General features: G+C 37.2%; 1 protein-coding gene across 1 annotated transcript; it reads right to left on the bottom strand.

Moving 5' to 3' along the window:
* Window positions 1-1,972: 1,972 nt before the first annotated feature.
* On the bottom strand, window positions 1,973-25,001 carry LOC107843060 (valine--tRNA ligase, mitochondrial 1). Its single transcript, XM_016687220.2, has 22 exons — window positions 24,824-25,001; window positions 24,344-24,394; window positions 24,181-24,258; window positions 22,863-22,922; window positions 22,257-22,426; window positions 22,081-22,153; window positions 18,837-18,902; window positions 18,672-18,755; window positions 17,609-17,686; window positions 17,247-17,330; window positions 17,061-17,140; window positions 16,872-16,929; window positions 16,483-16,785; window positions 16,216-16,386; window positions 8,910-9,109; window positions 8,075-8,480; window positions 6,571-6,822; window positions 5,981-6,481; window positions 5,325-5,431; window positions 4,300-4,399; window positions 3,322-3,470; window positions 1,973-2,369 (listed from the first exon to the last, which is right to left on the bottom strand). Exons 1-22 carry the CDS (start codon window positions 24,824-24,826, stop codon window positions 2,204-2,206), a joined length of 3,240 nt encoding a protein of 1,079 aa, XP_016542706.2. The 5' UTR covers window positions 24,827-25,001; the 3' UTR covers window positions 1,973-2,203.

Raw genomic sequence — 25,001 nt, forward strand, 5'->3', positions numbered from 1 at the left:
ATAAAATTACACTTTAATTTATTGTGTTCTTTGAGGTGTTTCAAGTCAAATATAAATAAGTAAAAATAAATCAAAGGACAAATAATAATTATTTTCTTTAGGATGATAATAATTTTTTTTCAAAGAAGAAGATAAGTTATAAGAGTAAGTAAAAAAAAAATTAAAAGGTATAAAAGATGACCTAGCTAGTTATTTTTTATGGTGAGAAAATATTAAAGGTGTAAAAAATATTTTAAACATTTATTGTAATTTGGCAATCTTTCTATCACATCTTATAATTCTTTAAGTACTAACTAACTCTTGCGTAACGTGAATGTTCACCATTATTCTTCTTTTAATATAACTTGTCATGTTTAAATAGTTGCATTTTAAATTTATTATGTGTACACACATATTTAATTAAAAAAAAATCAAAAATAATATTAGAAAAAAAGTTACTGAATTCAGCCAAATTGGTTTTACCTCCGCCCGATTCTTTGCTAGAATCAATAAATTAATATTTGCTACAACTTAATTATTATTCCTAATAAAAAAAATTATTTTTATCATTATTACTTATCAAAAAAATGAAAATAAATAAATATCATTTATAAGATATTCAATCATGGCTAACTTGGCTTGGAGCTGTCGGTATGTTTATATATTATATTTTTATAAGTAATAAATACTAAAGTTTGGTCCACACATCATGAGATTTTCTTATGCATATTGTAAGATTATAATTAGATCTTTTTTTTTCTAATTAATTTAAAGATTAGGTATAAAGGATTCTTTATTATAACATGATCATTTAAAAAATAGTACCATTGTTTTAGGTATTAAAAGAATTATAATATACTTTATTTCCTCACAAGTTTGAAAATAAAATTGGAATAAAAAAAGAATTTAAGAGAAAATGGAAATTAGGGATGCTTGCATGGAAGTAATTGTTAGAATTCTCGTTAGTACTCTTTTATTATAAATCATAGATCTCGAGTTTAAAATATTTTTACTAGAGGTTTAGCCATGGCATGATATTGTTGAAATTTAAATCTCATATTGCGTTCTTTTGTTTCTATTATTTTAATTTTGAATTTAAATTATATCATCAATATAAATTTCTTTTTTATGTTGTTAAGTCGTCAAAAGATTACTTTAAAAATAAGAGAATTAAATTTATAAAAACAAAATATATTCTTAGACTGATGATGTTCATGTTCTTGTCTTTAAAATTTGCAGTACTACTGTACTAGTAATGGATAAAGTTGGGACATATATCTGCTAAAAACTATAACATATGTAAGACACTTGTCACATCCAATCAGAAACTTCTAACCACACCACCCCCCACCCTTCCCTCCCCATCCACCAATAAAAATGGGAAGAAACAGGAAGGAAAATATGAAGAAAACCACAATGAATTTGATGAACAAACTAAGTACATATTAGCCTCTTTAAGTAGATAATGTATAATTTATGTTTGGGCAAACAACATAAGACAGTTTGAAGGTTAATTACATTTTGCATAATTATTGAAAATTCTGAATATGAATCTGTCGAAATACATAATTAGCTCGCTCGTACATTTTAGCTCCTGAAACATCTAATAAAGATACATTTTTTTTCTTTATAAAGGTACATAATCAGCTTCCGATATATTTTTTTCGATTTTGAATCCACCGAGATACATAATTAGATCCGTACATAATCCAACAAAGATACATAATATAAATTTTTATAATTACTTTATAAAGATGAAAATTTATATAAATATGATAAGTTGTATATTTATGTTATCTTTTTCTAAAAAAGATACATGAGGCCAAAGATGATCGAAATGTGTAAAAAATACTTGCAAATTGAGTAGGTTAGTATCCTTCATGATTGATAAATTGTGATTTTCCGAAACTTTATAAGAAATAATTCATATGGATACCAACTTCGATAATGTAGCAGAACAACAAGTACTGTTGCAAAAGAGAAGTATACGAAGTGACAGAAAATACCTTGTTCATATCACAAAATTTCAAGAATTGTAACTATATTAAAAATTGCAGCATGGTACACTCAATAACAATATATTGCAACTTCAACAGAATTAGAAACAAAACAAATTTCCCTGTAAACTACAGGGGATCAAATGAGTTAAAACAATAGAGAGGGGATGAAAGTCAATTTCTGCAAAAATGGCGATCGTGAAGGACAACAATCTGAAAATCTGCAATTATAGTGCCTCCATTTGACGTATGAGTCGCTCGATGTTTTCTTCAAACGATTCCAGTTCTTGTTTGAGGGCGGCAAGTTTCACTGTATTTTCTTCATGAATGTTAGCTGGCACTTTCTCTTTGTAGCCAGAGGCACTCATGATTTTGGTTAAGCTTTGATATTGCCTAGCAAAAGATGAAAAAAGTTGGTACATGGGAAATTGAACAGCTCGTAAACTTCACATTTTAAACTGTCTCCAAGTTACACGATTCAGCCCGAAGACAGCTCGAAGACAGCTCTATGACATGACGCTAAATTACATTTATTCACTCTTCATAAAATGGATGCACTAACTGAACAAAATTTGGTACAATTTGTGATTTCGGACTAACAAAGGAATAACACGCCAGGCGTACATAAAGATAATGAATTTCTGGAGAACGATTGTAATATCTAGCGAAAAGCAAGATTGATCTTTTACACAACGTTTCCCAATTCGTGCAACATCTTTCTCGGCATAACTCATTGACTATATGCTTTACCTAACTGGGACATCCTTAAGTTTCAGTAACTCGTAAAACTAAAGACAATCACCAATTTCCTGTTTTAGCAATCTGAAATGCTTTATATACTGATTCAATATATATTTCTGCACCCAAGGGTGTGTCTAGTGGTTAGCAAAGTGGGGTTAGCACCATGAGGTTTCAGGTTCAATTCCCAATAGAGACAAAACGCTAGGCGATTTCTTCCCATCATTCTAGCCTTGGTGATTTCTACTTGGTACCTTGTTGCTGGTGGGAGGTGGCAAGTATTCCATGGATTTGGTCGAGGTGCGCATAGGCTGGCCCGGACACCATGGTTATAAAAAAAATATAAATATTTCACTCTCCAAAGTTGTCACACCCGTGTCAGATCCTCCAAAAATGCATTACTTTTGGAGGACATATTTGAAGAGTTCAAGCAAACATAAAGACTCAACATAGCTTTTACTTCTCTTCTACACAAGCTAATTTTCTTCATTCCCGAACAGGAAAAAGTGATGGTCTAGCGCAAAGGAAAGCAATTCAATGGCACTTATCCTACTAGCCAGAAAATCAAAATTTTTAATACTGGTCTAGTCTATGAAATTTCACTTACTTCCTCGTCTCTTCTTTCTTCTTTTTGAGCCTTTCAACTTCAGCCTCGGGGTTACTGATAGTACTCTTATCCTCAAGAAAAACTGTGACAGATTCATCTAATACTTCCGTCAGCCATTGAGTTGGAGCTGCATCACTGTCACTTGAGACCTGACGAAAATAAAGACAACAAATTTAGATTCGTAGGAAAAATGAGGAAATATAATTAGAAATAACATGCATATTCCAACTTCCAACCTAACAGCCAAAAGTCGAGCTTATATACATAATACTATACAGGTTTATTCAAATGCACTAATCTTTATTGGTCCTCTCTTAGTGATATCAACATTTCATCCATCCGCAGAGTTCATGTTCAACATCTGCCTCACCAAGCACTGCTAGATTGTACCATATTAATGAGTATAAGCAGGAACTATGATATTTGTCAACAAATATCACTCATCTAGTTCCTCTTTTCCCCTAACGACTATGGTTTCAATTGATTGTGTCTTAGATTAAAAACATGTTGGGGAAGGACTTGATGACTGGCCATCAAGGATGGCCTTAAGGATGTTCGAAGATATCCAGCTTCATATCATGTGGAAGAGGAAAGGTAACAACTTAATAGGGAGGATGTAGATTCTCTACTTTTTGGAATGTCTTGTATATGGTTGATTTTCCAATTATTAATCCTATCAAAAAAGAACAGAGGAGACAAGGTTGAATAAAATATTTTTGATGCAATTGCAAAAAAAATTTACCATCTTATTGTGAAACTCACATCAAAACAACATGCATTGGTCGGATAATGTTTCCAGCTAATACTCGCAGCCAATTGAAATACAAGTATAAACCATTCTTGTCAAAACAGTTTATAAATAAGCAGAAACATCAACAATATCATTTGTTTTCCTTTTCACAACTGAGAAGATACCACAAGCAAGAGATGAAGAAGCCTTGAATCAAACAGAGCCAAACAAGACATAGAAAGAGATACCTTCAACGATGACAGTGTAGCTAGAGTACAAATCTCGAATTCACGGCTTTTTATGATCTCCAAAGAATCATTTGTCCGGCAAAGCACAAACGCTTCTCGCCTGAGGACACCAAGATCACCACCATTAGTTCGGAAAGTGAAATGTCCTAATTGTCTTTATCAAAACAAGTTTTTTTCCTTCTCAAACCAAACTATAATATCAAACCGCACAAAGAAAGCCTAACGTATCAATCTCTCTTGCAATCGCCTCTAACACATATCAAGGGTGTAGCAATGACTGAATGATTCACAAACACATCATCAGACAGATCATAACACACTAATATCATTGGTCCAAGTGCTACACGTTGTATAGTCTGTGTATCACTGACTGAATGACTCAAACACATCATCAAACAGATCACAGCACACTAGTATCCTCTGTATAAGTGCTACACATCATATATTTTGTGGAATTTAGCATAAGTCCCCCTAAAGAAATTACAACTGAACAGATAAATACCAATTTACAGCAGTATGAAAGCTGAAGTAGTGAATTCCAATCTTCTAAAGATGACAAGAAAAATTTGGTACTTCAAACAGCTTAGATGAGAGATTGCATAGGAATGAAGACATCAACTAATTATAGATTGTCGATTATTTATGAAAGGCACTTGAATAGTTGATCCTTCTTTATTTGCATTACACTCCCACCCCAGTTGTGACTACAACTTTATCCACTTTAGAGAACGAATTTGCTTTTCCACCACTTCAAAGATATAATTCAAGCAACTCATATCTCTAATAATCAAAAAGCCAAATTGGACAACGGCATATTAAATGGTACTTCAACCATTAGGTTGCACATGTTTACCAAATTTTGGCTTAATGCTCAACAGACAATAAATAGCAAAGAGTCATCTATAACATAGACTTCACACACGAAGAGATTCCTGAAGGAAACCAGAAATGTCATTTGAAATGTTTTTTTGTATATGGAAAATATAAGTGATACAGGAGACATAGGATACGCCCAAATGTTTTACCTTGCAAATCTCTCCTTTGGAGGCAACAATGCCCTCTTCGACCTCAGTCCTTTAACAACGGATAACACCTTTTCCATCTCAGCTTCCACGTAATCCTTATTCCAGCTCTGAAAAATTGAGAAGACGTAAAGCAACATGGTCAATAGACAAAAATAAGAATCCAGTAGGTCTAGAGGATTAAACCTCTTTTGTTAAGAACCATATTATGGTGTAGGTTCTCTTATTTGGTATATGGCTTGTATACGAGGTTCCCACTATTATTAATAAAATTATTTACCTTATCACAAAAAATAAGAATAATCAAGCAGCAATAGGAATGGAGCATTATCTTAAGACCAGTTTTCTACTACTAGACTCAGCTTGACAAGCTGCATGATTTGGATCCTCAAGCAAGTTAACATATTCTAACTACGTATTCATGCAAAATGAATTGTCTACATGGTTCTTTTCACACATACTTGATGAGAATATTAGCAGCGTACATGCATGACTCTAAATTAATTTTTCAGAAATAGATCCTATACTTAAGTTCAAAGTAACCATTAAGACTCTACACCATCATGCAAAACCAACATCAAAACTACTGAACAGCCACCAACAGAGGTAATATGTCTATTTTCTAGTTCTGGGCCTTAAAATTTGTGATTAGATCATACCTCTACAGTTGAAGGATAATCACTTATCACGATAGATACTTTCTTTATAGAATCCCCACCAGCAGGAAGGCGCTGCCATAGTTCTTCAGTGACAAATGGCATAAATGGATGGAGTAATCTCAACCCGTTGTCTAAACAAAGCCACAAGGTGTCCTGAGCAGATCTTCTTGCAGATACAAATTCTGGATTATCACCGGTGAAGTATGGCTTGATTACTTCTATAAACACATCACATAACTGAAACTGCCACCAAGAATATACTGCTGTTGCTGCATCGGAGAAATCATAATATCCCAGGGATGAGACAGTTCTCGCTATGGCCTTGTTAAGTGCTGAGAGTATCCACTGGCAGCTAAAAGGCATTTCATGAGGAACTATATTTGCTGGAGGGGTGTAATCTTCACCCAATTTACTCATGGCAAATCTAACAGCATTCCACAATTTGTTACACCATTGCCGATACCCAACCACTCTCTGGATATCAAGATTGATCTTATCGGACTGGAAGGACAAATTAAGAAAGTTAACAATATCCAAAGAAAGTCAAAAGAAAACAGCCTATTAAATCTTTAGACACAAATGGGACAAACCTGGGCAGTATACGAGACAAGGGCAAAACGAAGAGCATCTGCACCACATTCGGGAATACCCTCAGGAAAGTCCTTTGACTGTCCCTCTTTTGCCCTCTCAATTTCTTTGGCATCTAGGTTACCCTCGCTTAATCTCTTATGAAGACCATCAAGTGTAATTCCATTAATAACTTCAAGTGGATCAATAACATTTCCCAACGACTTCGACATCTTACGACCATGAGCATCACGGATCATTGGATGCAAATAAACCTGCAAATCATTTTAAAGTGAATAAAAATCATAGTGATGACAGCAGAAAGATCAAGTTATATATAACTACCTCATGTAGATAATATATGAACTACTATTTTTTAGTCATCACAAAAAGAATTGTCACCTTTCAACAATTGAAAACGGTTTAACTTTAAAATTCCCTATTACCCTTAGGGGTCGTTTGGTAGAGAGTATGAGAATAATGCAAAATATGGTGTATAAGTAATGCTTGCATTAGTTGTGTTGGCATTATTTCTTATACACTGTTTGGCCTGATTTATTAGAAATAATGTCTTGTATAATTTTTATAAAAAAATGTTTTGTTTACAAAAACACTCTCTACACCGCAATAACAAAACATCCTAATCAAAGCCATATAAGTCTGAATATAATGTTTAAACCCACTTTCTTGCAACTGACAAAAAAATTATAAAATTATTAGGTTACTCAAGCTATTAAGCATTTCAGTAACCAACACGAGCTCACCTCCACAGTATTGTTGGTTAACTCAGTATTTTTCATCTGGGTGTCTCCAATTTGTTCATCAAAAATAGAATCTTACGAAAAAATAATATGTAAAGCAGAACACTTTGATAGATAAAGCAAACAGTGTGATTAAATGGAAGGAAGAAGAAGAGGTGGAGAAAATCACCCTTGCTTTTCCATAGCAAATTACATAGATGAGAGAGAGAAGCAACATGATTTGAGAGGTAATTTTGTAATTAACCAAGTTAATGCATGCGTTCAAGCCCATTGTATTGCTAATACATGGCAAAGGGTGGTATTAGTAATACACAACTCAATACACAAAAAAGAGTATAAATAAGGCTTACATAAATTAAATTAATGAACCAAACAAGCTATTAGTACTACACAAGACTAATGCATGCAGTATTTTTTTTAATACACTCTACCAAACAACCACTTAATGAAGTGATTTATAGTGGCACAAACAGTTTAGAAGTGTTTTAGATCACAAATTTCAAAAGTTTTCCTTTCTCAAAATTTGTACCAAGTCAAAATGTTGCCACATATATTGGGAGGGACGGAGTACTAACTATAACTTTCATAACCTCATACTACTTAATATTTAATTTTAAGGACCGAAAAAGCCATGGATCAAAGAAACGGGACTATCTCGGTGTCAATGATTCCTAAAATAGATTTAAAGAATCAAACTCCACTTATAGCATAAAGCTCCATAAGGAAAAAATGGATTTCCCTATGAGGGAGAATAAGGTTTGCTAACCTTTGAAAAAGGTACATCACCTCCCAGCTTTATTCCCAGCATCACCATCCGTGCAACCCAAAAGAAGAGAATATCATGTCCAGTTTCAAGAACTGAAGTTGGATAAAATGTTTTGAAATCTGCAGTATCATCTGGCCACCCCAATACAGATAACGGGAAAAGACCAGACGAAAACCAGGTATCCAGCACATCTGGATCTTGAGAGAGCTCAACGATCTCATTCCCCGAAAATTTCCTAGAAGCAAAATCTCGAGCTTCTTCTTCGTTTCTAGCAACAATCCAGTGATCATCACAGACACCAAATTCCTTCTGCTTATCATCACGCAGTGTAACATACCAAGCAGGAATACGATGACCCCACCAAAGTTGCCTTGAGATGCACCAATCACGAATATTCTCAAGCCATCTGCATGTTCACCACATAAGTCTTCATGACACAAAAGGATAATCGATTTTGAAGCGGGTGATGTATCAAGAAATGAGAAAATGGCACAAAATATCCTGTATAAAGTTCATTGTGAAAGCATCTTGGATTATCTCAAAAGTTTATTAGAAAAATCACAATCAAGTTTTTTTGCATGTATGCATCTGATTAGATACTTGGACAAAAAAAAGTAAATGAAATATCCATTTCTGCAATGAAAAAAAGGACTATCGAATAGAATAACCTAAAACACAGTCACTAGACCCATCAAAATGCACTAGTCTACTTAAGGATAGGGTTGTGGAGACCGGAGAGCACAAATTAACATCTAATTTAAACCCTAGCATTTATTTATGTTTAATATTATCAACATAAATCGTAGCATTTTGGGCGGGGCAGATCCAAAATTACCTTCTCCATTCAGCAGTATACTGCTTTGGAATGATCTCCAGTTTCTGATTATCCTCATCCACAACAGCATCCAAAGCCTGCTGGGCCATAGTTTTGCAGTTTACAAACCATTGGGGCTTTATAAGAGGTTCCACTACATCATTGCTTCTTGAACAAATCCCAAGGCGCATCTCATTATTCTTAGCACCCCTGTAGAGACCCTGCAACACATAAATCAAAGACAACAAATCTTATCCACAGAGAACTCAAATCACCCCAGGTAACTATCTTCAACTGATTAAAGTATGCCATAAAATCCTTATGCCAAGTGTTATGTAGCACAGTTTCTTCTGGGGGGTATCCTCAAATCTAACCCACAGTTTTATAGGTAATAACTTAGCACAGCTCGTTAGGCTCAAGAACTCATAGAGCTAAAAAAGAGAAACAATGCTATATATCAAAAAGAAAAAGTTGGAACGGAATGTGTTTTCAGTCTTTCACCCAATTCCAAGTGATCAAATACTCAGAAGCCACCATACTTTATTTTATGGAGTTCAACTAGGTTGGAAACAAAAGAACAAACAGCAAGGCCCGGGATCTCGCTGAACTGAAGTTCAAAGATGAAAAACCACTACCAAGGCATCTGGAAATCAACTATAATATTTTGTGTGCTGCAGCGACCCTAGCACAAAACTTGTTTTCATTAATTAGCCAAGCATGCAGTTCACGACACTCGAAGTGACCCAGCCCAGCACTCATTTGCAAACCTTGTAGTAAAATTAAGGCAGCTCACCCTCGAAAACTAATTGGCTTGTAAGGCAGCATTACGTATTGTACCGTTGGCTCTATCTAATCACTTGTTTTACTGCAATTTCTTTTTAAATAGGTTCGCATAATAATTGCAATTGTAGTTTATTAGCATTAGTGGCAATAAAAATTGTATTTAGTAGTTAATGAAGTTGACTACTTGAAATTTGTAAAAGTTGTATAGGACAATATTACTAGGTCAAAGTGCGTAAAAGTTCTTGGATGTACCAAAATAGAAAATGTCATGTACATCAAAATGGAGGTTGTGATACCCTATTACAATCACCACAGTCAAACTAGGGAAAATACAATAAGATACCTAACAATTACATAGCTTGATCACCAAGTTTATATTTGACACACACAATAAGGTCCTTCCAATCAATAATCTGAAAATATATGAAAAGCCTATATTTCAATGTACTTAAAAGTGTAATTAATATGGAACATACCAAAGAGAATTAATTGTAAGAAATAATCTAAAGCTTGTTAGCTCATGATGTACTTTCATATAGCATATTTTTGTGGGCGCGCATGTACGGACATATGCATATATACATAGTGTTGGCAAATATCGTACTTCCAGATAGCATATATGTTTTTGTACATCTGCATTTAGGTACATATGTGAGCTCTGTGCTGACCCACCCAAACCCCAAAACCAAAAAGAAAAATCCCGACAGAGCAAAAGAGCTGCCTAGTGATTCCTAGGTTGCGAAGCACATTCCATATAAAGTATAGCTATGTACTAGGCTTCCATTACCTCTGGAGCATGATGCTACAGAGTGGTCATAACTCGTAAGCACAATGCCCATTAGAATGTTTTAACAAATGGCAACACATGTACCACACAAATCTTACATTGCCGAACTACTTTTTTCAATTGTCTCGATACATGCCGGTAGAGCAAGGGAGAAGAATGAAAGAAGCTAGGGTTGATATTGTGGTGTATCAAAGGTGTCACGGCCCAATTTAGGACCATGACCGGCGTTTAGGAGCTAATGCTCCAAGCAAGCCTCATCGTTGAAATACATAAAAACTAACAGAGTTTCCCTTATTTTTGGGCCTATCCAAATCTTTCCCCATCTGCAAAATCACAGCGCAGCTATCCAACATCACCAAAAGACACAATATTCTATTCGCAATTCAATAATGCTAAATCCATCTCCAAAAACGATAGAACTCTAATACCAATTCTGTAATAATGAAAGAACACTCATAAGTCGTATAAAGGAAATGACCAATATACAGCAGCATAGCAAGGGGATTACCGATTCATGCCCATCATCACATCAAAATCAATCATATCAGAAAAAAAGGACAGGTAGAGTATCCCTACTTTTCACTATAATCTGACAATGATGATAGACATATACAACTAACAGAATCTCCCACGGAAGAAATAACAAGAAAATGACAATTTAAAATCTCTGGTTGACTATCAAACCTTCAAAGCAAAGTATGAAGACACATAGGAATGGGTAGATCTTGATCAATCAAAGTATGTGCATCAAATGAACAGAGAGCGAAAGAATACATGTAACCACACTACATTCCAGACCTGAACATCCAGTCTAGTAAGTGCAAAAACTCTCGACTGCCTTCTACCAACATTCCCTTGTCCCTGATTTCCAACAACACAATCCCCATTACCTCAACCTCTGTTTCCCGTACCAGCAGTCCTTGTAGTATTAAAGTAGGTGCAGCTAAGTGACCAGGCTACTCAAATTTCTTGAAGGCTAAGGGCAGTCCATTATGCGATGTCCTAACTGACCACACCGAAAACACTCTCTAGTCAAAATATGACACTCTCCCACATGTGATCTGCTGCAAGTCCGGTAGGATGGGATAGTGGAGTACATCTGCCCAAAACAACGATGTTCATATGATGATGATGACCCTGTCTAGGAGGTGACTTGTATGCAGACTGTAAAACTAAATTTGTCTTTGTTGTTGTTTCCCTACCTGTGGCTTGCACCAAAGTCACCACCGAAAGATCCCCCTATCTTCACCGTTTTACGAACTTCATAAGTTGCACGTTCTGCACGACCCTTGTTTTCAATCTTCCTAGCAAGATCAATTTCCTAATAATAGGTCAAAACCTTCACCTTTGGGGCAATTACATTGTATAGATGACCAACCAACCCATCAACAACCTCTAAACTCGAGTTGCTTCTATGGACACTAAATAAGGAACGTATCTAGCTAGCTTACAGAATTTGGTATTATAAGCTGACATATCCATAGTTGAAGTCTAGATCAGTTTGAGATTTGCATATTTTTGCCGCTAACTGTCAGGAAGAAAATTATCATGAACAACTTAGTGAATTCATCCCACATTAGTGGTGTCGCATAGTAGACCTTCCTAGCAGTCACATCCATGTGTTACGCATGTTCTCCAATTTGCATGAAGCAAGCGCCACGGCGCTCACGTGGAAACATCCTAGCGCGCAGTGCCTTGACTGCCCCATACAAGAAACTTTGAGGATCAACTGAACTATAAAAACCTTCAGGAACTCTTTCAAAGATACCTCGTTGTTCCCAAACCTATAATTATTTGTGCATGTGCCTGAGACCGTGGTTGTGCAAGTGTAGTAATATGCTAACCAACCCTCTCCTGCCATTCATTATGTCAACTAAGCCCTCTATGACTCTTTGCATGGAGGCAAGCTCCTCACCAATATGACCCTCATGTGATGGTGGAAGTGTTCTAGCACTCTTCTCAGGAGAGGGCTCTCTTGATATCCTCATAGTGGCACCACGGCCCCTACCTGGGCCATTCTTGTAAGCTTCGTCTCTTCCCCTAGCAATGAATGTTGATTGCCTGCTTTAGCTGGCAGTAGGGGCCTGAGGGACAGTTGTGGTACCTCTACTATTAGACGATCAGTTTGAGAAATTAATCTAGCCTCCAGATGTGGACATGTCAACATATAATACCAAATTCGGTAAGTTGGCTAGATATGCTCCTTACTTAGTGTCCACTGAAGCAGCTCGAGTTCAGAGGTTTGTTAATGGGGTTAGTTGGTCATCTATGCAATGCAATAGCCCCACAGTGAATGTTTTGACCTATTATGAGGCAGTTGATCTTGCTAGGAAGATTGAAAATAAGGGTCGTGCAGAACGTGCAACTTATAATGTTCGTAAGAAAGCCTAGAAGGTATCTTTCCGCGAAAACTTTCGTGCAAACCGCAAAGCAAAGATATAATGGAAAACAACAAGGCCATCAAACAGGACAGATTCTGTTTCACAAGCCACCTCCTAGACAAGGTACTCATGGGTCGTCATTATCATATGGGCATTATAGTACTGTGCAGATGTGCGCCACTACTACTCCATCCTGCCATACTTGCGACAGATCACATGTGGGATAGTATCGTGTTTTGACTAGCGCGTTTTCGATGAGATCAATTAAGACATCGCATGAGGGATTGCCCTCAACCTCCGACGAATTTGAGTCATGCTTCTACTTACTTAGCTGCACCTATGTAATACTACAGGAACTGCTGGTACGAGAAACAGAGATCAAGGTAATGGAGATCGTGTTGCTGGAAATCTGGGATAGGGACAAGAAAATGCTGGTAGAAACCAGTCGAGAGTTTCTGCACTTACTTGAAAGGAGGTTTAGGCCTCGAACGCAGTGGTAACATGTATTCTTTCGGTTTGTTCATTTAATGCACATGCTTTGATTAATTCGGGATCTACCTGCTCCCTGTGTCCTCATACTTTGCTTTGAGGTTTGATAGTCAACCATTTGTCCTTTTCTTGTTGCTACTCACATGGGAGATACTGTTAGTTAAATATGCATGTCGTCATTGTGAGATTATAGTGGAACACAGGGATACTCTAGCTGACTTGATTATACATGATATGATTGATATTAATGTGTTGATGGGCATGGGTTGGTTATCTCTTTTCTATGCTAGTATAGATTGATCATTTCCTTCATAAGACTTACGGGTATTCTTTCATTATTATAGAATTGTTTAGTATTAAACTTCTTTCCGTGTTTGGAAATGGATTTAGTATAATTGCATTGTGAATAGACTATTGATGAATATCGTGTCTTTTTGGTAATGTTGGAAAGTTGTGTTGTGATCTCTAAGACAGGCAAAGACTTGGATAGGACCAAAATAGAAGAAACTCTGCCCAATTTTCTATAGATTACCGATGACGCTTGCTAGGTTATCTCCTAAGCGTCATAGTCCTAAATTGGGTCGTGACTAGGGGTGGGCATAAATATTGAAAATCTGAAAAACCAGATCGAATCGAATTGATTCGATTTTTCAATTTCATTTTATCTTTTGTAATTTCGATATTTTGGTTTGATTTTCAATTATAGGGTTTTAGTAGTTCCGTGTTTCGGTTAAACCAAAATTTTACAATATAATTCTCAAAAAAAAATTTATACATATTTTCATGTACATACATATTATCATATTCTGAAATTTACAATTCCAACAGCCCACACTCCATCAAGCCCAAGTCTGCCCAACAACCCACATCCACTACTAAGCCCATGCCCACAACCTAACGGCTAAACCTAATTCACAAACAAACAAACACAAACCACACAAATCTTAAACCAGAGGCAGTGGAGATTCACAATTGAATTCACAACTCACAAGGAGCAGGTGGCGATTCACAATTCACAACTCATAAGCGGCAAATGGTGAACAACGAATAGTGACTCTGATTCCAAGTACACCGTCATTTTAATTTTTCGATTTTTCTTCTTCTTCTTCCATTTTCTTTGATTCCTAATTTGTTTCTAATATTCCCGGTACAAGCCTCATGAAAGGTACATAAAAAAAGGGTCGATAAATCCCATCAAGCTGAAAAGCCAAAAAAAGTCACAAAACACAAAATCGTTATTGTGCTGCCAACAATCCCAAAAAAAAAAAAAAAAATCAAACCGAACCAGATTTTTAAAAAGAACTGAACCAAACTAATTCGATGCAATTTTCAGTACCCCTACTCCCATAATCGAAAATCGAAAAAAACAAAATAAATAAACTAAAATCAAATCGAATTACCAAATGTCCACCCCTAGTCGTGACAAAATGAAAAGTCGGGTAGGTGAAATGGACAAAGGTAATGAAAGGTCAGGTAGGTGAAATGGACAAAGATAATGGGACAAGGGGTGGAGAAAGTGGAAGAATGTTGTTCATGGAAGTTAAAGATATTGTCGTGGAAAGTGAGGGGGTGGAGGACTTGAACGAAAGAGCTCTCATCAACCCATCAATAAGAAGACTAGTGCATTTTGTAGAGGCAACCTTTTGATGTAGGGTACGTTTGGTAGGAAGGGAATTGTTTTCCATGGAAAATATTGCCTAGAAAAACAAATCATTTCTTACTTATTTTCTTGTGTTGGGTGTGCAAGTAAAAAATATTATCCTAAAAGTATTTACGTATATCTAACACCCATGTTGCTCAAACTCTTCAAAAATGCCACGGTTACGTGTCAGATTCTCCAAAAGTAAAGTAATGTATATTTAAAGAATCCGGCACGGGTGCAGCATCGAAAGTGAAGAGTCCACGCAACTTAGTCTAACACAAAAATATGAGGATGGGGACAGGATGATGGGTGGGTTGGAGGGGAAGGACATCGGGTTTAGGAGATGGAGGTGGCTACAGGATGGGGCGAGGTTGGGTGGGTTATGGTGGTTGTGAGGGTGGGGGGTGAGGCAGGGTGGGAGGAAACAATGTCACTTGTTTTCCACACTTCTATTAACGAAGTCATTTTTCTTATTTTTAAGGAGCTTGTTTTCCTACTTATTTTCAAGGAGCTTGTTTTTTCTAAAGAAAATATTTTCTAAAATTTTTGACCAACGACCACATGCTCCACTGCTTGTGCGGGCCCTCATCAATTTCCTCCATACAGAACACACCCCCAGTCTCTACTAATTTTTTTTTTTGATGTTGGTGTTTATGCATGGTTTTGCGCACCTCGACTATTTCACCAAGTACCTGCTACATCCCACCAGAACAGGTACAGGCAACTCTACCACTCTACTGATCAAGGCTAAAACCTGATGGGTTGAAATCAACTAGTATCTTTTCATCTCTCATAGGATTTGAACCTAAAACCTAGTGATTCTCCCCCACTTTACCGACCACTAGGCCACACCCTTGTAGTTATACTTTTTTGTATAACTCTTGTCGCTTTTTCCAATATTAATAAAATTATTTACCTTACCAAAAAACCACACCAAAGAACAATTTGCTAACATTTTCCGGGACATGAATGATGGTTTCAAATGAAAAGATATTATGTAAAGGAGGACCAAACATTTATGAATGTTATGTTTATGAACTCCATATATATATATACTCATGTTGGACAGAATAAAGTGGATACAACACATCCATGGATCCTTTTTTTACCTTTGTTGAAGATGCATTCATGGATCTTTTAAATGCAAGACAACATAAATCATCACAAATTAAAAAAAATGACATGCATGCAATCCATTAAAATCTTATTTCGAGCTAAAACATTACAGAGAAGCTATGAAGATACCTTTTGTTTTAAAGCTTCTGTCACAGCAACACGAGCTTTGAAACGAGGCATTCCCTCAAAGTCTGGACCTGCATTGCTATTTATATTTCCATCATCAGTAAAAATATTTATGAATTCAAGTTGGTGACGCTGTCCAACCTCAAAATCATTTGGGTCATGGGCTGGAGTTATCTGCAAGGAAATTCAACGAATGGTCCATAAGCAATGGTGAGTATTGGAGACGCGGCAATTGTTTCTCTACATTCAGAACATAATGATGTAGCATACCTTAACAGCACCAGTCCCAAAGTTCATATCTACAAGTATCTCATCACAGACTATTGGAAGCTTTCTTCCATTGAATGGATGGATAGCAAATTTCCCGTGAAGGTGACTGTATCTTTTATCTTCAGGATGTATAGCAATTGCAGTATCACCAAGCATAGTTTCAATTCTGGTAGTTGCCACAACAATTTCACCAAGACCACCTTCTAAGGGGTAAGCAAATGATGTCAGTAACCCAAACTCCACAGGCTCTTCATATCCAGGAACGTTCAGAAGTGTCCTCTCTTTGATGTCTGTATATTCAACCTACAAACAGCAAGCAACTTTCAACAGTATATAAAGATTTATTTGCACAACACCTAAGACTGATTCAGCATGGCTACATGGCTCACCTCAATATCAGAGATTGCAGTACGCAAGACACAATCCCAATGCACCATACGTGGAGCCCTTGATAGATGATAACAAAAGTTTAATATAGAGCCAAAACTAATTCAGGAAACTTGCGTACTCAAGACTATGCTACAAATGCACATAATGACGAGATAACGCAGACAAAGGAAAATAAAGGAGCTGCATACCTGTATATAAGACCTTCATTGGAAAGCCTAACAAATGCTTCAGTTACAGCCTTCGACCTTTTCTCATCCATGGTAAAGCACTGATTTCGGAGAACGTGTCAAGAGTACAACAGATAAGAATTGTACAACTACAACTTCAGGATTTCCCCAACACGGGGAAGAAAGGGTAAAAGTCTCAATTCATACCTCACGAGACCAATCAAGTGAAGCACCTAGCCGACGCAATTGCTTCAGTATGGTACCCCCATACTCATTCTTCCAATTCCAGACCTACAGAAAACCTTAACCAGTACAATTAACAAACTTATGGGTGCAAAGAATTGTTAGACATTAGCACTTGGTTTTCTTTATTTAACTCTTCAGCAGACACCTTGTTCCAGACTGAGAAAGAGGCAACAATTGGAAGGGTATTTTTCTTTTTTTGCTTGAAAAACAACAACTGGTAGGACCTTATAGCCATTGGAGTAATTTTTTATGGGAATGAAAAAACAGATAATAAGACTTCAAAATAAGCTTATGTTAAGTAAGGTATTAGCATATATACTCACTTCAGCAACAAAGTTCTCCCGACCAACATCATGTCTAGTCAAATTCCTTTCTCGCATGATCTTCTTCTCCACAACAACCTAGATTCACCATCCACGTTGCACAATTAGAAAATAGTAGATAAACAGCATAAAAGACCATGTCTCTTTTAATAAGGTAAATAATTTTATTGACAATTGTGGAAATTCCGTGTACAGGCACTATACCAAAAGAAGAGAACCTACACCATAAAAGATCATGTCATTATAGGTAAAGATAACCGCATTAACTTCACACCCTGGCAAATCTTTGAGAAACAATATTGTAGAGATTCGGGAACACTAAGCTTACTAAGCTTACTGACCAATGATATTATCAAATTTTTTTACCTTTTTGGTAGCAATTTGTCCTTAACTCCAATTCCATCTTGGGAAAAGATTGTACTTTTAACCATCCTCTCCGAGTAACTCTTTCACTCAAGTTATCGCGATATGAACATATTTAGGTACTTGTCATTATGTTAGACCATAATGAAAACGCAAATTTTGTTTTTCCTTCTCAACGAATATGACCCCTACAAAGGCAGGAGTAAGGTCTATGTACATCCAACCCTCCGCAAACCCCTCTTGTGGGTGGAATTACGCTAGGTATGCTGCTTCTCGGCGAATAGAAACTTGAATCTTTTACTGAAACGGATTAGCTACCTTCTAATTTGTCTAACTTAAGAAAAATTATCACTATAATCAATCTTTGTTTTCTGAATATTGACATATGATCCAACAAGCCTCTAGCAAATTGCATATCACGTTCGAACTGTGAACTCATTTCATTCCAGGCACCACAGCAAGTATATATATCACACTTTTTATGAGCAATGGCAGTTTACAAAACCTAAAGAAGAAACTGCACAGCCTCCCTGTATAAGATCTTTTTTAAAAATAAGTGCATCTATATGAAGGATCATGTCCTCAGATAACAGAGAAATTGAGTAACAAAAGTCCTATTTCACACAGTTCATATATTGTGCAAATGATAAGAACCAAGAACAATGTCCAAAGTCATGATTTGACATGTTTGAAACACAACCTGTGTTGCGATCCCAGCATGATCCATCCCAGGGACCCACAAGGTATTGTATCCAGACATTCTCCGCCAACGAATAATAGTGTCCTGGAAATAAAGGTAAAACTTAAAATCTGTATATACAAAACAACACTCAGCACTAGGCTCAGTGATTCTGAACTCTGATACCTCGATGGCAGCAGTGAGTGCATGTCCTATATGGAGAGCACCAGTCACATTTGGTGGGGGCAAGACCTGCATTTTGACGTAGAGGTAAGCAGCTCAGGAGAAAGAAGTCCAAGTTAGACAAGGAACACAGTAACAAACAATTCAATCCTGCTTATTTCAACAACAACAACAAACCCAGTATATTCCCACATAGTGGGGTCTGGGGAGGGTAGAATGTACGCAGTCCATACCACTACCTCTAGGGAGGTAGAGAGGTTGTTTCCGATAGACCCCCGGCTCAAGACAAAAGACATTACACAGAAACATCAAAATCGTAGAACATGATACAAATAAAATAGGTACGACACTCGCAATTAGAGAAAAGAAAAAAGAAATACAGACGTAAATCAATAACTAAAGCCATTAATAAATAGATAAATATATAAATTTGCCAACAAACGACAGCAAGTCCACCTACTTACTGACTACTCCTCCCCCACACCCTTAGTCCTCTACTCTAATGCTTTTCCTCCATAACTTTCTATCCAGGGTCATGTCCTCAGTCAGCTGTAACTGCTCCATGTCACGTTTAATCACTTCTCTCCAATGTTTTCAGTCTACCCCTACCCCGTTTGAAACCTTCCAAGGCCAACCTCTCACACCTACGAACTGGAGCATCCGTGCCCCTCCTCATTACATGACCAAACCATCTCAAACTCACTTCCCGAATTTTATCCTCCACCAACACCACTCCCATCTTCACTCGAATAATTTCATTCCTAACCCTATCAGCCCTAGTGAATCCACACATCCAGCGTAACATTCTCATTTCCGCCACCTTCAACTTTTGGATATGAGAACTCTTAACCGAACACTCTGCTCCATACAACATAGCAGGCCGGACTGCAACTCTATAGAATTTGCCTTTCAATTTGAGGGGCACCTTCTTATCGCATAAAATTCCCGAAGCGAGCCTCCATTTCATCCAACCTGCCCCCATGCGGTGAGATACATCCTCATCTATCTTTCCATTCCCCTGAATCGTAGACCCGAGATACTTAAAACTATCCCTCTTGCAAACCACCTGAGAATCCTACTGCAACCTCCTCCTCTTGCCTCGAGTCACTGAACTTGCACTCCAAGTACTCCGTCTTGGTCCTACTCAACCGAAAACCTTTAGACTCCAGGGTCTGTCTCCAAATCTCCAGCTTATCATTAACCCCTTGTCGCGATTCATCAATCAAAACTATATCATCCGCGAAAAGCATACACCAAGGCACGTCGCCTTGTATATTCCGCGTCAGCACATCCATCACCAAAGCGAATAAAAACGGACTAAGAGTTGATCCCTGGTGCAACCCACTGGGAAATGCTCAGAATCTCCTCCCACTGTCCTTACCCGAGTCTTCGCTCCCTCATACATGTCCTTAATCGCTATGATATACGCCACCGAAACCCCCCTCGCCTCCAACCAACTCCAAAAAACCTCCCTAGGGACCTTGTCATACGCCTTTTCCAAGTCTATAAACACCATGTAAAGATCCCTCTTCCTCTCTCTATACTATTCCACCAGTCTCCGCACAAGGTGAATTGCCTCCGTCGTGGAGCGACCAGGCATAAAACCAAATTGGTTCTCCGAAATAGACACAATCTTCCTCAACCTCCGCTCTACCACCCTCTCCCAAATCTTCATCGTGTGACTCAACAATTTAATACCCCGGTAGTTGTTGCAACTCTGAACGTCACCCTTGTTGTTCTTATATAGAGGAATCATCGTGCTCCATCTCCACGCCTCGGGCATCTTTGCTGACTTGAAAATACTGTTAAACAAGTTGGTCAGCCACCACAACCCTGACCCGCCATAGAACTTCCAAAAATCCACCAGAATCTCGTCAGGCCCCGTCGCCCTACCCCTTCGCATCTTGCAAATAGCCTCACTAGCCTCACTGACCTTCTCTACCCTAAAACGCCGACAAAATCCAAAATCGCGACACTCCGCGGAGTGCTCCAACTCTCCTAACACAACACCTTTGTCCCCCTCATCATTCAAGAGCCTATGGAAATAAGATTGCCATCTATCCTTAATGAGGGCGTCGTCCACCAAAACTCTGCCATCCTCCCCCTTAATGCACTTCACCTGATCCAGATCCCGACCCTTCCGCTCCCTAACCTTGGCAAGCCTAAACAACCTCTTCTCCCCTCCTTTCTCCTCTAACCCCTTATACAAACTTTCAAAAGCTATTATCTTAGCCTCCGTAACAGATAACTTAGCCTCCTTTTTAGCTACCTTGTACTCCTCCTTGCTCACCCGCTTCTCTTCTTCATCCTTACTCTCCTCCTTACTCTCCTGATTATTTACCTTCCAAATTATTGAATAACACAATTTAGTGATTTGTCCAAATGAAAATAATACCAGTTAAGTTCTTCATTATAATACTCTGTATAGAGTTATTGTACTTTTGGATCCATATGACCATTCACTGAAGTAAAACAGAGTTTCCTTGACGACATGGAATTCCATCCGGCAACCATTTAGTGGGCAATCCAAAGAGAAATCAACTCAACAACTTTTTGAGACAAAAAGTATCTATACTTGATCTTATGATCAAATGTGTTTTTTTACTTCTTCTTTTTTGGAACAAAATAGCTGCCATAAATGATTTTGACTGCTACTTATGACTTTATTAGCTCACTGCAGAATCTATGAAGTCTTAAATATAGCCTGTTTCCCGAAACTGAAATCACCATCCATGATTGTTTCTGGTCTTAATTTCACGTTATCTAAAGAAAAAGAAGGTAAATAAGTTTCCCTCTAACTGGAATAGCAGCTTCCTCTGCTGTAAAATCCAGAGAAATGAGTTACTGAAATTTAAAAATTGTCTGAGTACTCCAGGAAGATGAACTGAAACTTTCCGTCCTCATTTGCAACAACTAAATTGTTTAGGGTACTTCTGCAATCCATGAGAATGAGGGTAAAAAATAGGTTCTACACCCACATAATGGTACCAAATCAAGTTAAGACAATAAATGAAAAGGTCTACGAACATATATTAAAACTTTAACATCCTAGTAAGTAAAAGTTGCTTGTAAATGCCATGAGCACCAACATGCGCTTCTCCTTAATACTATCCCAAGAACTCGAAGTACACATAGTTGCATTTGTAGATGAACCCAACTCCTTATCGATCCTATATGTCCTATATATTCGTTCAAAACAAAGTAATCAATTAGAACAACAGCACAAGAAGTCAGAAAATAAACTCACAATCACAAAAGGTGGTTTAGGGCTGTTTGGATCTGCAACAAAGAAATTGGACTTTTCCCACCACGCATACCACCTAGTCAAGTTAGCATTAAATATCATAATGGCGTGGTAACAAGAGAAATCTTTTTTCTGAATTAGTAAACTAGAAAATAAAGGTAAACCAATTTCAAACTCACGATTTCTCTACAGCACTGGGATTAAAAGTCTTTGCCATTTCACGGGAGAGCTTCTTCTTCTCCCCCAGAGGTGTTTCTGGATCAATAAAATCCTCTGGATTCTCCTCTCCACCATCCTTTTTTGAGCTCTTCTTCTTAGCAGTCTTTGACACATTGGAGCTGGCTTGTGCCTTAATTAAAGCAGGCGAACCATGTCAGAGAAACTTGGAAAGAGCACAAAGTAGATTTAGAGTTACAAGAAATTTTCTTTTTACATTTGGAAACATTACATGGGTTGTACTGAAACCTTATATACGAATGTGCTCCCACTGTACTAAGACTTTATTGAGTCTAAAACTTCAACTACAGAAATAGTGTCATTGGAATAGAAATGGTTGCACAAAAATAAATAACAGAAGAATACAATTTAGCTTGACCTTCTGCACACAGTTTATATGCTCTCAAAACACCTAGAGTTTCTTTTTACAAGAAAATTTTATAATAACACCGTTGTCTGAACTTGCTGGACGTGTAGTTAGTGGTATTTGGAAATTCCTTTTCTTCAATCAATATATCTCAAACGGCATAACAGCGATAGATAAGAGCCATTAAACAAAGTAGTTTTACCTGTTTTGCTGCTTCCGCTTTTTGTGCGGCCTTGAGTTTTTTCAACTCTTTCTCTCTAGCCTGCCAACCAATAAACACAAAAGAACCACTTAGTATATTTTGAACCAATCAATCAATAGCGTCAATCCTAAGTTAGAATCCATATATTTGAATATCACCAAGGCTTGAACCCTGGCAGAATGCAAGGTAACCCTTGGTGGGTCCCTTGACCGAACCCAGCGCATAGCGGAAGCTTTAGTGCACTGAGCTGCCCTTTTTACTAAGACCATTGATTTTAACAAGGAGCTGATGCTTGAACGCAAACAATGTTGTCGAATTGCAATGGTTTTGAATCAATCAATTAACTAAGTCAATCCCAAATAAGAATCTATATGCTTGAATATCACTAAGAATATTGATTTTAACAAGGAACTTATGCTTGAACCCAAAATTTGTCGAATGCAATGGTTTTGAACTATGTTGCTCGGATTCTTCAAAAATGTTGAGGACGTCTCGGATCCTCCAAAAGTAGTATATTTTTGAAGAATCCAACACAAATATGGCAGTATTTTTGGAGAGTCCAAGCAACATAGATTTCAGATTTTGAATCAATCAATTAACTGAGACAATCCTAAGTTAGAATCCATATACTTGAATATGACTTGGAATATTGATTTTAACAAGGAACTGAAGCTTGAACGCCAAAAATATTGTAGAATTGCAATGTTTTGAATCAATCAATTAACTTCGTCAGTCCTAGTTCTTTTTTTGATAACCGTGGTGTCCCGATCAGGCTTGCGCGCAACTCAACTAATTCCAGTTGGGAGTTGGGAATTGAACCTGAGTCTCAAGGTGCTTAACCCACTTCATTGAACCACTAGGCCACACCCTTGAGTGCACTTCGTCAATCCTAAGTTAGAATCTGTATACTTGAATATCACTAATAATATTGATTTCTAACAAGTAATTGATGCTTGAACATCAAAAACAGTGTCGAATGCAATGGTTCACTGAGAAAAATCACCCATCATAACAGAATTTCTTTTTTAAGAAAAAAAGGTATACTACATAAACAGACACTTAAACATGGCTTTAGTGACAAGTAAGCACTCAAACTTTGAGACAGCATATCTAAACACTTCAATGCGTCTCGTGGACACCCGACACTAACATGACACATAAACTTTAGAGGCGTCCAGATTATCACACAGTAAGTTGGAGCATTCAACCAACACAGTGGAGACAAGTTGATATGTCTAGATGTGCATAATCACTTGCGAGTTGAGGCCAAATTTGAATGTCTATTTACGTATTATGCCAAGAAAAAGAACTTTTATACCTTTTCTTCCTTTTTCTTTTTCTTCTCCAGCTCTTCAGGCGTCAATTGCTTTCCTTCTGATACTCCCGCCGCCGCTGCCTATCAAATACTCAAAAACCAATCCAAAATCAAGCTCAACAAAGAAAAAAACACAATACGCATCACCAAAATTTACAATTTTTACCTCCGGTCTGCTATTTTCCACCGTCTCATATACTTTACCTTTCGGCTCAGCCTACAATCAATTTCACTTAATACACATTAAGAAACATAAAGTACAAAATTTGTGAATTTTCAAAAACAGAATCGATGAATATACGAAAAAAATCTCACCATATTATCGGAGAGAAAATACAGCGTGGGAAAGTAGTACTCCTCGAGTCCTCCGTCCCAATTTAAGTGTCAGTTTTCGGATTTCGATATTCAAACAAGCTTATATTTGAACTTAGTTTTTTCATATTACTTAAAAATTTTGAATTGTCAATCACTGTGACTTATAGTTCATAGTTTCCAAATATATAAATTTTATTTCAAAAGAACTTAGTAGAAGATTTTGTGTCCAAATTTACTATCAAACTTGAGCTGTTTAGCTCTAAAAAAGACGAAAACTGACAAAATTTGTGAATTTTCGAAAACAAAATGGATGAATATATGTAAAGCTCACCATATTATCGGATTTAGAAGAGAAAATACGGCGAAAGTTCGTCGGAAGTGGATACTGCCGGCGCCGGCGGCCGATGAAGGTGGCGGTGGTTGAGTGAGCAAGTGAAACTTGAGAGGCTTTGACAAGTACCCTAAGGTAAGCCGTTATGAAAATTGTTGGAAAAAAATGTCTGCGTGAG

Source organism: Capsicum annuum, chromosome 9, assembly GCF_002878395.1.
Source record: "Capsicum annuum cultivar UCD-10X-F1 chromosome 9, UCD10Xv1.1, whole genome shotgun sequence".
Classification (NCBI taxonomy): Eukaryota; Viridiplantae; Streptophyta; class Magnoliopsida; order Solanales; family Solanaceae; genus Capsicum; species Capsicum annuum.

Bases quoted from the DNA above. Each gene is read 5' to 3' on its own strand.
- LOC107843060 (XM_016687220.2), bottom strand. The intron at 16,786-16,871 runs GTGAGCCATGTA...TGCTGTTTGTAG, and splicing joins CTGCAATCTCTGATATTGAG to GTTGAATATACAGACATCAA. The intron at 3,471-4,299 runs GTATCTCTTTCT...TATTTTCGTCAG, and splicing joins CTACACTGTCATCGTTGAAG to GTCTCAAGTGACAGTGATGC.